We start from the raw sequence: 16,088 nt of genomic DNA, 5'->3' as shown, positions 1-16,088 counted from the left end.
GGGGTAAAGAACCTGCCCGCCAATGCAGGAGATGTAAGAGATGCAGGTTCCATCCGTGGGTCGGGAAGGTCCCCTGGAGGAGGGCATGGCAACCCACTCCAGTGTTCTTGCCTGGAGAATCCCGTGGACAGAGGAGCCTGGTGGGTACGGTCCATGGGGTCACAGAGTTGGATACGACTGAAGCGATTTAGCACGCATGAAAAATGAGAACAAGTCTGGGGGAAGGAAACGGGAAGGAAAGACTGCCGTCTGGGGGCTGAAGGCTCTCACCCCAGGAGGTCCAGGTCGACCCCATGTGGGGCTTGATGGAGGGCAGGCGCCTTTCCTTGGACCCTGTGGGCCCCTCAGAGTTGCGTGGCAGGAGGAGGTGGCCTCGCCCTTCCCTCCAGTCCGTCCTGCTGGAGGAGGCAGGTGTTTGGGGAGCAGCCAGGCCAGGTTGGGGGGCAGTGTTGCCAGGACGTCCGCTCCTCTCCCCCCCTGGAGCTTCTGCCACAGAGGACGGAGCTGACGGCATGGGGGTCACGGCCCGGGGCTCCGCGTTCAAGGACGTGTTCTGTCAGACGGCCCAGACGCCCGTCGTCCGTCATCTCTGGGTCGGACCTTAGGGAGGCACATGGCGGTGCGTCTGCCCTTTGGAAGGCTTCCTCCAGTGCAGGTGGTGCCAACACGCCTCTGGCTCAGTTTAAAAACTTTTTTTTGTTTGGCCACTCCATGCTGTGTGCGGGCGCTTAGTTCCCTGACCAGGGATCGAACCCATCCCCCTGCATTTTGGGAGCATGGAGTCTTGGCCACTGACTGGACCTCCAGGGACGACTGAGACGCGTTTTCCTCACACCGCTGGGCGCTGGTCTGGGCTCCGTCGGGGCTGCAGTCACCCCATTTAAGTTTCTGTCTTAGATGCAGTATTTAACTCGATTTTGCTTGTGAACAAACATGGTTGGCACCGAAGTGGAAGAGGGATGAAGAGGGGTGAAGTTGGGATTCCCCTGCGCCTGGCGCCCCTGCAGGAGTGGATGCTGGGGAGTCCCTGTGGTCAGCCGTGGGACTGCTGTCCTGGGCTGGGAGGGTGGGGTGCACGAGGGGACCCAGGCCCCCCACCTCTAACCCCCTGCCCTTGGGTTTGTCTTCTCCCGTAAGAGCCGGGTTAGAGTCTGCCAGGGTCTGAGGCTCCCTTCCCTGGTTACTGTCCAGCAAAACGGATGACGGCGCTGGTTTCCTGAGGCCATTGTGGCAGGGGCGGTGAACTGGGTGGGTTCTGAGGGCAGAGCCTCATCTCAGGGTCCCAGGGCCTGAAATCTGGAGCCCACGTGTCTGCGGCATGTCCCTCTGCAGGCCTGGCCCTGGGGGTCCGCTTCCAGCCCCCGTGGTGGCATGTCCCAGGGCCTCGGGCTCAGCCTCTGCTGGCATGAGTCCGTTTGTCCACTCTGGGCCCTCCTCCTGTGGTTCTGTTTCCTCTCCCTGGAGGGACACCTGTCACATTGGGCTAGACTTCAAACCAACGGCGTCTGCAAAGGCCCAGCTTCAATCGGGGGCACGTGCACAGGTACTCGGGGTCAGGACTGGAGTGGACTTTCCAGGAGATACCGTTCAACCTGTCCCCGGGGGATGTGGACTCAGCTCCAGCGCTGGCCTGTCCCCTCGCTGGCCTGGGGCACCTCCCCTCACAGAGGCCACCTGCATGTGGATAGGTTCCCAGCTACCCACCCTCCCCTCCCTGGCACTGACCGGGGAGGAGCGTCTTCTGTTTGAGAGAAGCCAGGGTGGCTCCCACGGTTCCCACGGGAAGACCTCTGGGTCCAGGACAGACTGCGTCTTCTTCTCGGCTAAAATCGCGTACAAAGGAAAAGGCTTGGCCAATAACAGGAGATGCCAGCCCAGGCCCGCGTGAGCTCCCCGTGGGCCCCTCCTGGCTGGTCAGGAAAGTGGGCAACAGACCCTGGGATCCCCGGGCAGAGGGGAAAGATGGTCTGTCTGCTCTTTTTGGGTCCTGCCAGCGCTGTGGTGACCCGGCCCCCCTTCTGAGCCAGCACTTCGGCCCTGCCCTAGCGGTCTCTCCTGAGTGCCCTCACCTCCCCGGCTTCCCTGTGCTGACCCAGCCCTCGCACGGCTGCACGTGACCTTGCCCACGGCTTCCCGGGAAGCTGGTCCATCGGGGAACTTGAACCCGCTGCACGGTGGTGTGAGGTCAGTTCCCAGGAGGGTGCCCGGCTGCCAGCGCTCCTGGCAGCAACGTGAGCTGGCGCGGCCGCTCGGGACAGCCTGGCCGCTCCTTGGAAGCTGAGCCTGGAGCCACTGCCTGACCCAGGGAGGCCGTGGCCGAGGGACGTGGGAACCCACGTGCACACAAAACCCATACGTGGACTTCCACAGCGGTGTTACACGTAGCGGGCAAAGAAGTGGGACGGCCCAGACGTCCGTCAGTGGACAGATGGATCAGCAGAACGTCTGCCACGTGGAGGGCTGTCGTGGAGCTGTGAAGGGGGGTGGTCTGGCACCCATGCCCCCTGGGTGCATCCTGAACGCGGCAGGTGGGAGACACCAGACTGAAGTCTGCGTGTTGTGAGATTCCATGGACAGGACGTGTCCAGAGGCAAATTTGGGCTTGGGGTGGCTTAGAGACCCCTCTGGGAGGGTGGGGGTGCCTGCTCATGGTGCCAGGGGTCTCCCTGGCTTGATGGCATGCTGTGGACCCTGGACCATACACTCCAGATGCCTGAGCTACACCCAGTGGATGGCAGCGTGGCCCCAGGAGCCACTGGACATAGGGGATTGCCTGGCCTCGGGCGCTGCTGGATGCCCAGCCTGACCCTCTGAGCCCCTGGACGTGGGCTCGTTGCTGGGCACCCAGCGCGAGACAGTCTCGTGCCTGTGTGTGTATCATCACCTTGCTTTCAGGTGAGGAAACCGGGGTGAGAGAGGCTGGGTCTTGTGGTTAGGGGGGCGGGGGAGCAAAGCCTCTTCATCTCACAAGAGCGGGGGCGAGCTCGGTGCTCCGCCAGGCGCTGGTCAAGGTGGTCCCGCCCCAGAGGCCCTGAGCCGGCCCCGGCCGACCAACTGCCTGCTCCCCTCCCCGGGGCTCCCTGTGCCTCGTCACATCCGGCCCTGACCTCCAGTGACCTCAGCTTCCTTGGACTCGGCACCTGCTCCCTGCGGGCTGTGGCTCCCCGCGTGAGCCTCCCGTCCACCCTCAGCCTGCCTTCCTGCTCCCTCCCGTCCTCACCCGCTAGGCCGGAGCTGCTCTTTATCCTCCGACCGTTCCCTCCTCTCTGTCCTCCTCTGGGTCCCCCTCCCCTCTGTCCCCCCCTCCCCTCGACACTGACACCCCCTCTCCCACCCGCACCCCCTGTACCCATGCACCGAGGCCGCTCCATCCAGGGCCCGCCCTGCAGCCTCTCGGGGACTGCAGCCCCGGCCGGACTGCACCTGTGCTAGCCTGCCTGTCCACTCGGAGCCCAGGGCCCACCCCTCCAGCCTGGTTTCCCCTCCTGCCAAGTCCTGTCGGGCTACCAGTCACCGACTGTAATTAAAACAACACAAAACGTGTTTGGTCGTGGCCCTCGTTTAATTTTCCCTGGGTGATCATGTTATCCCAGGCTGCCTCTTGCCTCCTGACGGTCCTTCCGGACGACGCTGTGAAGACAGAGCTCACTCTGCTCTGCACAGACCCTCTTCTGTCGCCTGGCTTCACGCCCTGTGAAGGCCAAAGCCCCGCGTGACCCGCTTGCCTGCTCCTGCTTGGTCTCTGGCCTCTCCTCGCCTGCCGCCCTTGGACTGCAAGGAGATTCAGCCAGTCCATCCTAAAGGAGATCAGTCCTGAGTGTTCATTGGAAGGACTGATGTTGAAGCTGAAGCTCCAATACTTTGGCCACCTGAGGCAAAGAGCTGACTCATTTGAAAAGACCCTGATGCTGGGAAAGATTGAAGGCAGGAGGAGAAGGGGACGACAGAGGATGAGATGGTTGGATGGCATCACCGACTCAATGGGCATGAGTTGGAGTAAACTCCGGGAGTTGGTGATGGACAGGGAGGCCTGGAGTGCTGTGGTTCACGGGGTCCCAAAGAGCCAGACAGGACTGAGTGGCTGAACCGAACTGAACTGAACTGCGTGCCGTCCACAGGCACGCCGGGTCCTCCAGGGCTCTCAGCTTCACCAGGCCTGCCTCGCCCCAGGGCCTCGGGGCCTCAGCCTTGCGGGACCCGGTTCTGCAGAGGAGACTGGCTGGGCAGCGGGACGGGCGTCGTGCAGGCAGGGGCTCGGGGCGGGGTCCGCAGGCCGCTTCCCCCCGGCTCGGCCTCTGTGTGACGTCACGGGGCCTGTGTGACGTCACAGCCGGCAGGCGGGCCTGCCCTGGCCGAGCCGAGGCGGGTGGGGCGCTGGGCAGTCCCTCGCTTGGTCCGAGCGCTGCTGTGCACGTGGAGCGTGTTGTGAGGCGCGTGGCCGGGGCTCGGCCGGGACATGCCTGCCAGGTGGAGCCTGGCCCCCCGCCGGCCGCCCCCGTCCCGTGCCGGCCAGGCCGGGGCCCCGCACTGACCAGCTCTCTCCCCAGGTTCCCGTGACCCCTCTGCCCTCCTTCAGCTGCTACGATGAGATATGCGCCCGAGTTCAAGAAGTCCCCCTCACACCTCCTGAAGAAATTTGCAGGTGACTGGCTAGCCTGCAGGGGCGGCGGCCGGCCCGGCCCGGGGTGGGCGGGGACTGTGCATCCCCGACAAGGGGGGACACGCGGACAGCGAGGGGCCCTGAGGGCCGGGCCTTTCCAACCACGCCCGCACCTCCCCCTTCTCCATCGAGTGACCCGTCCAGGGGCCCCTCGGAGGACTCGCCCCAGCGTGCCCAGGGACCCGGGAGCCCGGCCTCCACACTGGGAGGCCGGGGCGGTCCTGAGCCGGAGGGCGGGGCCGCAGGCCGAGGTGGGGTCAGAGAGGGTCCCAAGGCTGGACTGAAGTGACTTAGCAGCAGCAGCAGCAGCAAGGCAGGAAGGCCAGGTCGGAGCTGTTGGCGTCCCCAAACCCTCGCTTCACTGCCGTGGAGACTGGACATAAAGGAGACCCCCTAGGATGGCTTACATCTGGTTTCCCAGGGATGTCCCGAGTGGGCTTCCCCCTGCAGGAGGCTCTCTGCCTGGGACGGGGTACCCTGATAACCACCTGCACCTGGGCTGTCCAGGGAGCCCTCCTCCCCCATCTGTTTGGGGAGCCTGCCCCCAACCTGGCTCTGTCTGGGGAGCCTGATCCCCCCATCTGTCTGGGGAGCCTGTCCCTGGGGATCCTTCCCCCCCCAGGTCTGTCTGGGGAGCCTGCCCCCCCAGGTCTGTCTGGGGAGCCTGTCCCCCACCTCTGTCTGGGGAACCCGCCCCCTCCAACCCCCTCCCTTCTATCTGGGGAGCCCCCTGCCACCCGTCTGTCTGGGCAGCCCTGATGCAGGCCCGCAGGACGTGAGCGGATCTCACACCCGAGGCACATGTCTGGTTCTGGACTCTTTCTAAGCCCAGGTTTCACCTCTGGGAACCAGGATGCAGGACTCCCGACTGCAGGAGCCAGACTGGAGGAGGGTGGGGAGGGGACCAGTGGGGCGGCCGCGGCCCTTGAGGGTCCTGCCCATCCGTGCAGCTCACGCCGACCCGGGCCCTGAGCTCTGTCCTTCTCAGAGGACTTCTAAATTCTGAAATGACCCACGGCATCATCGCTTTCACACACCCCGTGCTTACACCTGACTTGGTAACACTTCCTGCCCCAGCTCCCAGCGCCCATGGTGTCAGACCTTCATTCCCGGTCTCTCTGTGGAGCGCGGAGCCTGGCGAGCTCTTGCCGAGATGCGTTAGTTCCTTAGTCACTGGAGGACCCCGCGTTATCCTGTGTCATTAACTTGACGCTAATTTGTTCAGAAATTGCATTCTTTCCAGATCGGACTCTCAGAGTGAGGTCTGTGTGACGCGCAGTGAAGACCGTAGCAAAACCCACCGTGTCCCTGCCCTGCACTCCTCCGAGTCCATGGGGGCTGCAGCCGCGGGGTGATGCCCTCCGTGTGTCTGCTTTGCAGTGTGCGACATCCCGCTGTACGACATATGTGACTACAACGTCAGCAGGGATCGCTGCAAGGAGCTTGGCTGCTGCTTCTATAAAGGCATCTGCTACGAGAAGGCTGTGCCCAGTGAGTACGCCCCGCGGGCCTGGGGCGGCAGAGCCCCACGGGCCTGGGACGGCCTGCCCCCCTCGCCCGGGTCCCCCTTGCTGGACAGGCCTCCTTCCATATCCCCTGGCCACATCACCCTGCTTGGTGCCGCCCGGAAAAGAGTGCTTGGAGGGGCTGGCTGGGGGCCTTCAGCCGCGGGGAACGTTCACTGCCCGAGGGCCTACACGCTACTGCAGAGGCTTCTTTGAGCTCCCTCCATCCTGGGGGCGTAGAAGGCTGAGCTGGAGCCGCTGGGTCCACAGAAAGAGCCGGCTCGGGCTGGGGCCCCTTGCACGGAGCGCAGGGACGCACCTGACCCGGCGGGGGTCGCGGCCACAAGGGCCCAGGACGGGCCACCGTCAAGGGTCAGAATGAGACGTCAGCCCGACACAGTTCTGCTCCCCATCCTGAGCCCGGGGACGGACCTGGGGGTCAGGGTAAGACTGGCAGGGGTGCCCGGGAGGGTGGGGGCCTGAGCTGGGGAGTGGCCGCACCCCCAGGCCAGGCAGTGTGGAGGGCGCCACGGGAAGCAGGACTCTGGGGGCAGCCTGAAGCAGGTGGGGGGTGGGGAGGAGGAGGTGAGCCACGACGCCTGGACCCCAAGGGACGCTGCCACGGTGCTCCCTGGATTTTCTGCCTCTGCTCATCTGGATTAGTGTCTCCAAGCCCTCAAGCTCCACTTGGTGGTACATGCATTTTCCTGGCCCATATGCCTCCCTTTTAGAAGCAGGGGTGAGGGCTTGAGGACTTTGGGGAAGGGCACACGGTCTCAGGAACAGGCAGTCTGCAGGAGGCCTCATCAGACGCAGGAAAGAGCCCCTGGCACTGGCTGCGGACCCTCAATAGCTCGGACGCTTTGGGAAATGTATCCCGGGCCGCTGCCCCCTGGGGGGCATGCTGTGCTCTGCGGCCCGCCAGGGGTCCTCTGTGGTCCCAGGGGGGCTCAGCCCCCCACCCCCAAGACCTGCCTTCTCGTTCCTGGAGCCGGGAAGCCACTGCCCCGGGGGGCAGGCGATCCCACTCAAAAAGTCACTCCAGCGCCTTTAAGAAAGTGATGTTCTAGGCAAAACAGTTCAAGAAGCTAAAGCATTGGCAAGATCTGGGTTCAGTCAGATGGGGAGCAGTGTCTTCCCGTGGGGTGAAGATTTGGTATTTAGGTCAAAAGAGGGGTCCGTTTGGCTCAAAAAAGAGGCAGAAAAGAGGCTGTATATTTGGGACACTCCATTGGAAAAGCCCCTGATGCTGGGAAAGATTGAAGGCAGAAGGAGAAGGGGGTGACAGAGGCTGAGGTGGTTGGTAGGCATCACCGACGTGATGGACATGAATGAGCTTGAGTGAGCTCCGGGAGCTGGTGATGGACAGGGAGGCCTGGCGTGCTGCAGTCCATGGGGTTGCACAGAGTTGGACATGACTGGGCGTGGTGTCCCACGGATCTCTGAGGCTCTGTTAATTTGTCCTGACTCTGTTTCTCTCTGATACTCAGACCGCATGCTCTCGGTAGACTTATCTTTGGCTTTGCCGATTGTTTTCTTTTGTGGCTCAAATCGACCAGTTTGCTCCTCTGGTGAGACTTTCATTTCCAGGATTATACCTTCAACCTCAGAATTTCTATTTGGTTCTTTTTTTAATTAAATAGTTTCTATCTTTTTGTTGGTGAGATATCATTCTCATACTCTGTTCTTCAGATATGGCTTCCTTTAGTTCTCTGAGCCTGTTTAAAATAAATTCTCTGCCCAGTAAGTCTAATATCTGGGCTTCCTGAGAGACCATTTCTATTGATGGCCTTTTTCATATCATGTACAATGGCCATATTTTCGTGTTACTTTGCATGCGTCATATCTTTTTGTTGCTGTTGAAAACCAGACATTTAAATTATATAATGTGGTGACGCTGAAAAGCAGGTTCCCCTGCCTCCTAAACCTCTTGCTGGGGCTGGGTCATTGTCTAACAGCGCTTTTCTAAGTGGATTCTGTAGCGTCTGTCTTCTTTGAAGCTCACTGAAGACTCTCTTTGGTTAGCCTAGTGGTCAGCTAGTGTCTGGACAGAAACCTCCGTAGACGCCCGGAAATAATCATCTCCCAGTCTCGCCAAGGGCCCTGTGTGTGGGCTGGGACCCCACGTCACCCAGGTGGTCCCCAGCTCTGCCTTAGTCTCCGCTTCCTGCTTGCACGGAACCTGAAGCTCAGCCAGCAGGGTGAGCCTGGGACCGCCTCTGCTCTCCTAGGGCTGCTCCCTGCCTTCCAAGGGCTGCGTCACAGCTCTCCAAGTCTCCCTGGAGACGGACCGCTCCCCAGGCTTTCCCGCGAAGCTTTCTGATCAGCCTGTTGTTTGCCCCGAGCTGCTGTCAACCACGTCAGCCACTGTGGTTTCGACAGTTGCCTCCGATTGCTTCCAGCCGACCGTAATTTGCTGCTTCTTGCATTTTCCATCCTTTTGTTGCTGTTTTGCGGTTTTGGTGGTTGGACACATCTCACTATGTGGAGAGCAGCCAGTCTGGCTCACTTCGTCTCCATCATGGAGTTTCTCTTCTTAGAGGACGTTGGTGTCCTAAGCCCATATGCAGCTTAGTTTTTCTGAGACGTGTACTGTGGGAAGCTCCTAAAAGCAGGAAACTTTAACACCCAAGGGTAGTGGCTTTGCTCTTCAATCTTCTGTATATAAAGATGCAAAGGCATTAAATTCCCAGGTCAAGTCCCAGGACACGTCGCTGCTGTTGTTCAGTCGCTCGGTCCTGTCTGATTCTGCGACCCCATGGCCTGCAGCACGCCAGGCTTCCCTGTCCTTCACCAACTCCTGGAGTTTGCTCAAATGCCGGGGTCCAGCCCCAGCTGATCCAGGGTATTCGAAGGAGAGACGGCTAGGCGACCTATTCAAATGTTAATTAGAGATAATAAAGAGGAATAGAATGAGGATAGCTCAGTAGGAAAATTCAGTGGAGAAAAGAAGCTGAGTGGCTTGGTTTACGCGGAAAATCAATATAACCCGTGACACCAGGTTAGCTCTGACCACGGAGGCCGCAGGCGCTCTCTCGAATAGCGGAAGGTGCCCCACCTTAGACACCTTCTCGAGTGGGTCTTAGAAGCCCAGGCAAATAAATGGTCGCAGAGGATATCCACGCTCCAGATGGACACTCAGCTGGAAGTTAAAGGGAAGAATGACATGGGGAGACCAAGCGTTGGTGAGCAAGGCCCATAGCTTTATTTTCAACAGGGGCTTTTATACCCTAAGTTACACATAGAGGATAATAGGGGATGCAAAATCAGCAGTCTTTGATGCTTATCAAAAACCAGGGTTTCTTTCCTGCAGATTTATCGTATACAAATGGTTTAGGTGATTTACATCATCTTCTGGCCAGAGGCCTATTAACATTTTATGACTCTTGACAAGGACTTATCAACAAAGACTTATTTTCTCTAAGAGTAATTATTTTAAGGTTTGGCGCCATCTTCCGAAGATAAGATTACGTTCCTATAGGGTGGATGTGTAATGGGTTTACAAAGGAAAGAATTTACTACCTTAAGGGTCTAAAGTTACTAACACCAGGCCACTACTTATTTTTTCTACATACCAACTATATTAATTAATGCACATTCAAGGATACAATTCAGGGGATGTGAAAACTTGGCAACAAACATTGGCTCATCAATGAAATCTTTTACTAGCTTTATTCTGACAGCTTCTAATTCTCTGAGAGGCTCTAAGCTATTTGAATATCTTAAGCTTCCCGTGCCTCTGGAGGCTGGGAGACTGTAAACAATCGTATGCATAGCTGTAGGTGTCCGGGTAAACTTGTCAGGCGAGTTAGAGAGCCATCTGAGGGGTTTGGATTTAAACACTCCTAATTGCCCAGGAACTTTATTAATTGGAGCTGTAAGTTAACTCTTTGACAGAGAGAGTGAGATGGTGGTGGGGGACAGCCCCCAGTAAAGTCAGAGGTGAGAGCACAAAGCAATAAAGTAGGCAGACTCTGGTTTTTTGGGGGGTAGATGCTCGAGAATATCCGGGGGCACTCCCGAGGCTCGATCCCGCCTTTGCGTATGCCGAGCCCCCTTCCTCATGACCTTTGTCACGAGTGGAATGTCTCTCGCCGGCTCCCGGCACTCAAACTCATGTCCATTGAGCTGGTGATGCCATCCAGCCCATCTCCTCCTCTGTCGTCCCCTTCTCCTCCTGCCTTCAGTCTTTCCCAGCATTGGGTCTTCGTTTTGGCCGTTAATCATCCCTGTGTGCTCACATCCTAATGAAACGGAGCCGTAACAGCACGAAGCAGTGACACGGATCATTCAAGGGAGAACGCAGCCAGCGGAGAACAGAAACTCAGGCTGATGCTTTTTCTTCTTTCATCTGTTCTGTCCCTGAGCATCTTCTCATCAGAGTTTCGTGGTGGGAGCTGGCCACTTGTAAATGTTTGTATTTGAGACAGTGTAAATTGGTACCATCACCTATCACTTATTTGAAAAATAAGCCTTATTCTTTTTAGCACCTAAATTACTAGTGTCTCTAAGGAACCTAGAAAAGAACACAAACCCAGGAATTTTCTGTCCTTGAAGAGGGCTCATTGTTCTACAAGTGGGGTATGTCATTTTTTGCATGGAGGCGAGGACTGAGCCTCTTTCCATCCTTTCGGTTATAACACACGAGTCGTGTGGGCTGGGCCTTTCTTCCGACTTCCCTCACGTTTGCGAGCGTGGCCCGTCTGCGGGCAGAGCCCGGGCAGCGAGCCCTGCGCTGGGCTCTCACCGTGCCCTCGGTACTTTTCGTTTCTTTGACATTTTCTCGTTCAAGAGGCGCGTGAACCTTTGTGCTGTAAGTTGTACTGTTCCGTGACAGGGTATTATGAGCTCTTTGTGCTCATAATTCCATGTTATGAAAACCTTTCACCAACGTCTTAAATTGGCTGGTTTGAAGTGCACTTCGTGTTATGGCATAATCTGTATTATTAAGAACATGAACTTGGGGAATTAGCATTAGATCTTTGAGAAAGAAATGGGAACTCAAAGAGAATGACTTGCTTTCAGTCTTCAGCTTGAGTTTCCGGTACACTATTTAACCTGTCATTTTTTTTCCCGCTAAGTGTGTGACTTCAGTTTCTTCGTGGGACTTGCTGAGACAATTTCAAAACTTTTGTTTAACTATCTGGGGGAGGCTTTGCCAAGATATTTTTTCAATTGCTGCTGTTTCTGAGTGATCAATCATAATATGTGTTATATGATAAATCGCACATATAGCTTGCCCCTGATGGATGCTGGCTGGAGATTGTGCAGAGAGAATCACTGAGATTCAGTCTCTGCCTTCAAGAGCTCGACCTCAAGAAAGAAAAGTACTTGCACCAAGATACCGAAGATACAACCGACAATTGAAAACTAAAACACCAACTAAATCCGCGTGTCTGTCTAACAGGGATCCACTTACATTTAGATTCTGAATCCCTTTCATAAACCAGGACACAAATAGATTCTGAATTTCTTTCATGAAACGGGACACAAATCACACTAAGGAACAGCTGCTTCTGGGAATGCAAGAACGTGTGGGCTGCTGTCTCCTCCCTGGGTGATGGTGGTTTAGTCGCTCAGTCGTGTCCAACTCTTTTGTGACCCCGTGGACTGTAGCCCACCAGGCTCCTCTGTCCGTGGGATTCTCCAGCAAGAACACTGGAGTGTGTGTCGCCATTTCCTCCTCCAGGGGATCTTTCTGACGCAGGGACTGAACCTGGGTCTCCTGCATTGCAGGCGGATTCTTTACCATCTGAGCCCCCAGGGGCTTCCTCTTCTTCGCTTGGAAGCTCCTAATTCACGCTTAGGCTTGGTTTCAGTTCCGTTCATTCAACATCATTTAAAGCGCGTTGACTGCACCGAGGTCTAGGAACTGCCCCATATTATCTATCACCAGGTGATAAATTACCCAAGCTTAATGGCTTTAAGCAGCAATTCAGAGGCTTGGCTGGGTGGTTTGGGCTCAGGTGGCTCACGAGACCGCATTCAAGATTTCGGGAGGTGGTGGTTGTCTGAGGCCAGCCCGGGGCTGGACGAGCTGCTTTGAGGCTCTCAGTTTGCTGCGGGGCAGCACGGGGTGCGCACAGAAGCCTGCTCCATGCCATAGGTCAGCTCGCAGCTGTGAGATGCTGTGAGATGCTCTTCTCCGAGGCCAGCGGCCGGACCGTGAGCTGGGCCGCAGCCGCAGTGACCCTGACCTTGGAGGTCGCGTCCCCCTGCAGTGCCCAGCTCAGAGATCACCATGGGAGCGTCTATACCACTGCATTCATACTGGGGATAAGAAACACGAGGCAGGTTATCATAGTCCTGGAGGCGAGGAGGTGAGCCCAGGGGAACGCCTTTCCACGGCCAAGGCATCGGGGACAGAAAGAAGCCAACTGCCAGGAGGCGCCTCCAGCAAGAAGCTCCCAGCCGGTCATGGTCCTGGGGCGGCGGCTGCCCTCGAGCACCCCCACGCCCTCTGCCTGTGAACTCGCTCGTGAGAGCCTGCCGCATACTCAGCCCCTGCTCACCACGCTGTGTGGCATCGCCCCTTTCTGTTTCCTGACTCGAGCCTCACGTCTGGGACCCCGCGGCCCCAGGGAACCACCAGCAAGGACGCCGTCTGATGATGCTGTTACTGGGTCAGGGGCAGACGGCTCAGGGGAAGGAGGAAGCGAGGGCACTGAAGAGGTCATGCCACACGTTGGGTCGGCATTCGCCAGCCGGCTGCTCCCTTGCTTGGAGAAAGGGTAAAGGGTCGGCGAGGAGGCCAGCTGAGCATGCTGATGGCCCAGCCAGGGTCAGGGCTCAAGCTCCTTGCAGAGGGCACTGTGCAGGCCCGCCTGCCTGCCTCGCTCCTTAAAATCCTGGCCTGAGCCTCACGAGAACGCGGGGACAGAGCCAGGGGGAGATGGTCCAAGTGCCTCCACGCGGACCTCCTAGGCCCCGGGGACGTGGGTCCTGCCCTTCAGTCGTCCGAGTCCCAAGCTGGCTGGCGGAAGGAGGCCCAGCATCAGTCTGTAGGGAAGGCTGGCCCCCTGGACCCGCCTGTGAGCCTGGGCACCGAGAGGGCCCCCAAGGTGGAGGACCACCCCCCGCCCCGGAAGGCCTGGGGGTCGCCCAACTCCCCCCTCCCTGTCCTTCCCAGGAGTGGACAGGGGCTGAGAGCTCACACCCGTAAGGCTGCTCCTGCACAGGGACACTCGGGGGCATGGTTGCCCCGAGTCACCTTGAGAAGCTCCGGGCCTTCCTCTGGGGGCTAGTCTGGAGAAGGTGGGTGCCACTGGGGGCAGCGGCCACCCCTCACGGATAAAGGAGCGCTCGGTCCATGAAATTTGCAGTCAGACCTGTGGAATTTGTCACCTGAAAGCGCCTCCTAATGTCTTGGGACAACTGACCTGTGTACTGAGGGACCATTTCCAGGGAGGCCAGGGCAGGGGGCGGCCCAGGTCCCAGGAAGCTGGGTGCTGCTGATTCTGGAGGACAGATGGACAGAATGTTTGGACAGACATCCAGACAGATGGACGGCCCACCCCATCACTGTCCTCAGGGGACGGTTCTAGGGAGCCCCCACGAGGGCCAGCTCGGGTCCCTGGATGCGTTTCCGGGGGAGGAAGGGGCAGAGGCTGAGCCGGACTGGGGGCGTGGCCGGCGGCGGGCGGGGGGCGTGGCCGCCGCTGGGAAGCAGGCGGCTTTGGGGAGACGCTGGCCCGCAGTGACGCCCAGGAACGGTTTTCCAGGTTACGTGCAGGTGTTTTCCGCCCTGATCGTGATCATCGCTGGGGCCTTTGTCATCACCATCATTTACAGGTCAGCGCTTTCCTTCTCTGAACCTCACCTGCGGGCCCGAGGGGACAGGAACAGGGTGCTGTGTGGGCGGGAGGCTCCCAGACTTGCTGCGGTGTGGGCGATGAGGAGGGCCGTCTTTGGGCATGAGCCGGCCAGGGTGCGCGCTTTCCTGCCCAGCATCCTCAGAGCCGATGCCAGCGGCACTGAAGGACACGTGCCAGCCTGGCTCCTCGCGTCTCAGCCTCACGGCCAGCGGGTGCCGGTCTGCAGGCCGCCAGGCCCCACCCTCGGCCTGCGGCGGTTGTGCGGCAGGCTTGTGCTCAGGCCCGTGTCCCGGTGCGTGTTAGTGGTCAGGACCCGCCCTCCAGGCCCCGCAGCTGCCACGGGTCCACAGGCAGGGCCGGACTGCAGCCTGCATGCGGGGCCCGGGCCCCTGTCCCGTGAATGGAAGCCGGTGAGGCTGGTTGAACCACTCCATCCAACGGCGAGGAAAAAGCATGTTCCTCCTCCAAGTGCAGCCGGGTGGCACCTCTGTGGCCTGGCCTGGCCGTGACCGTGGGCCACGCACACCTGGCCCGCTCCCTGTGTGTCTGTGGGAGCCTGGGTGCCACGCGCCCGGTGAGTCTGAAGCTCGTGTGAAACAAAGCTGAGGCAACAGAGCATTTCTCCTTCAAACCCGCGGGCAGGGTCGTGAACGCTGTGATGCTGCGGGTGCGTCCCGGTGGAAGGCTGGGCGGCCCCTCTGGGTCCCCATCCTTCTCTCTCTGCCCATCAGAGTCATCCAGGAGAGCCGGAGAGAAAAGGAAGTCCCCACGGAGGCGCCTGTGTCGGCCAAGTCCAGCGTCCAGGTGGAGACACAGCCCCCCAGCAGCGTGGGGGCGGGCTCGAAGGCCCCGAGCATGGAGATGCCGCAGTCCAAGGACAGCGGCGCGGAGGATGGTAAGGCAGCGGGCCAGCCAGCTTCACTGCTGCCGAGAGCGCCTCTGCTAGAGACCCTCGGCCTCCACCCCGGCCCCCGCGTGTGCTGCTCGGCTGCTAGCCTGAACAGGAGCATGATCTGTCTTCTCCAACCCGGAGGGTGGGCTTGCGAGGTGGGCTCCACCCGTGGCATGGCTTCCGTCACAGCGTCCTCCCTTTCCTGCCCCCAGGCCTGGCAGGTAGGGGGCGCGGGGCGGCGGGCTGACCTCTCTCGGGAGCTGGCTGGAAGCTGGCAGGCTCAGAGCATCGCCGCTTGGGACACGTCCTGCCTGCGCTGGTTCCCAGGAAGCCCCTTGCCCTCGCAGGCAGGTGGCTTTGGCCGGAGCCCCTGGCAGGTTCGAGGAGACGTGGCCGCGGTGACCAGCTATCCCGGGCCGTGGTCGGTGGGAGTCAGCCTCGGGCTCTCACCGTCCCAAGGGGCAGTGAGCGGGCTGCCTGGCTGTCCTCTGGGACCTGGCTGCAGCCCTGGGGGGCCTGCAAGCTTGGTGCTCACCTCCCGCGGGGGTGCTCTCCGGGGGCTGCAGAGGCTCTGGCCCCAGGACTCAGTGGAGAGACCCCAGCGGGGGAGGCAGAGACCCAGCTGCCAAGCGCGCTTCTGAGTGAATCGCATCCCTGCAGCTGCGTCCACAGGCCCTGGAGGGTCTCCCCCTTGGGTGGCCGAGAGTCCTACTCAAAACCCACTTCTGTTTTATCTTTAAATCCAGCGAGTCTGATAGTAACAGAGGAGGAGGAAACAGAGGACTGAGGCGCAAGACAGAGGCTGAATGATGACGGGAGGAAAACTCTGACCACGGTGGGGCGGCCGGGGAATAGCCGAAATATTTTGTGGAGTGACCACTGGTGAGAGAAAATAAAGGTATTTTGAAATGCTTGTGCTCTGTGTTGGGTCCCCGAAGCTTGTTTTTCTGCTTCAGGAGGGAGCAACCCCTGAGCTGAGACTGGGCCCCAGGAGCTTGCGTTCTCGACACTCAGCTTGTTCCAACCTGGGCCAGGCAGCCCACGGTGCCAGCTCACCCCCACCCAGGGTGGGCTGCAGGCTCTAGACGGGTGGTCACTCAGACCCACAGGGAAGTCAGGCCTGGCCCATTTTACGTGTCAGCTTGAGGGGCTGCTGGGTGTCGGGGACACGGTCATATGTTATGCTGGATATTTCCGGATGAGGTTTCTGGGTGGGG

The 16,088-nt window shown here is 59.3% G+C and overlaps 1 protein-coding gene across 2 annotated transcripts; it reads left to right on the top strand.

Annotated features, from left to right (window-relative positions):
• Positions 1-4,331: 4,331 nt before the first annotated feature.
• Positions 4,332-15,783, top strand: TEX29 (testis expressed 29). Of its 2 annotated transcripts, XM_006076650.3 has the most exons (6): positions 4,332-4,467; positions 4,548-4,642; positions 6,041-6,151; positions 13,887-13,956; positions 14,711-14,874; positions 15,618-15,783. In XM_006076650.3, the coding sequence occupies exons 2-6, from the start codon at positions 4,585-4,587 to the stop codon at positions 15,656-15,658; spliced, it is 444 nt and encodes a 147-aa protein (XP_006076712.1). In that variant the 5' UTR covers positions 4,332-4,467; positions 4,548-4,584; the 3' UTR covers positions 15,659-15,783. The 2 variants fall into 2 exon arrangements, with proteins under 2 accessions (XP_006076712.1, XP_044783005.1); XM_044927070.1 differs by lacking the exon at positions 4,332-4,467 and having other exon boundaries at positions 4,475-4,642.
• The last annotated feature ends 305 nt before the right edge of the window (positions 15,784-16,088 follow it).

The sequence above is a fragment of the Bubalus bubalis genome, chromosome 13, assembly GCF_019923935.1.
Source record: "Bubalus bubalis isolate 160015118507 breed Murrah chromosome 13, NDDB_SH_1, whole genome shotgun sequence".
NCBI classification, from domain to species: Eukaryota; Metazoa; Chordata; class Mammalia; order Artiodactyla; family Bovidae; genus Bubalus; species Bubalus bubalis.
Note: the sequence above shows the minus strand (reverse complement) of the source record. Positions and strands in the feature narration are given on the sequence as shown.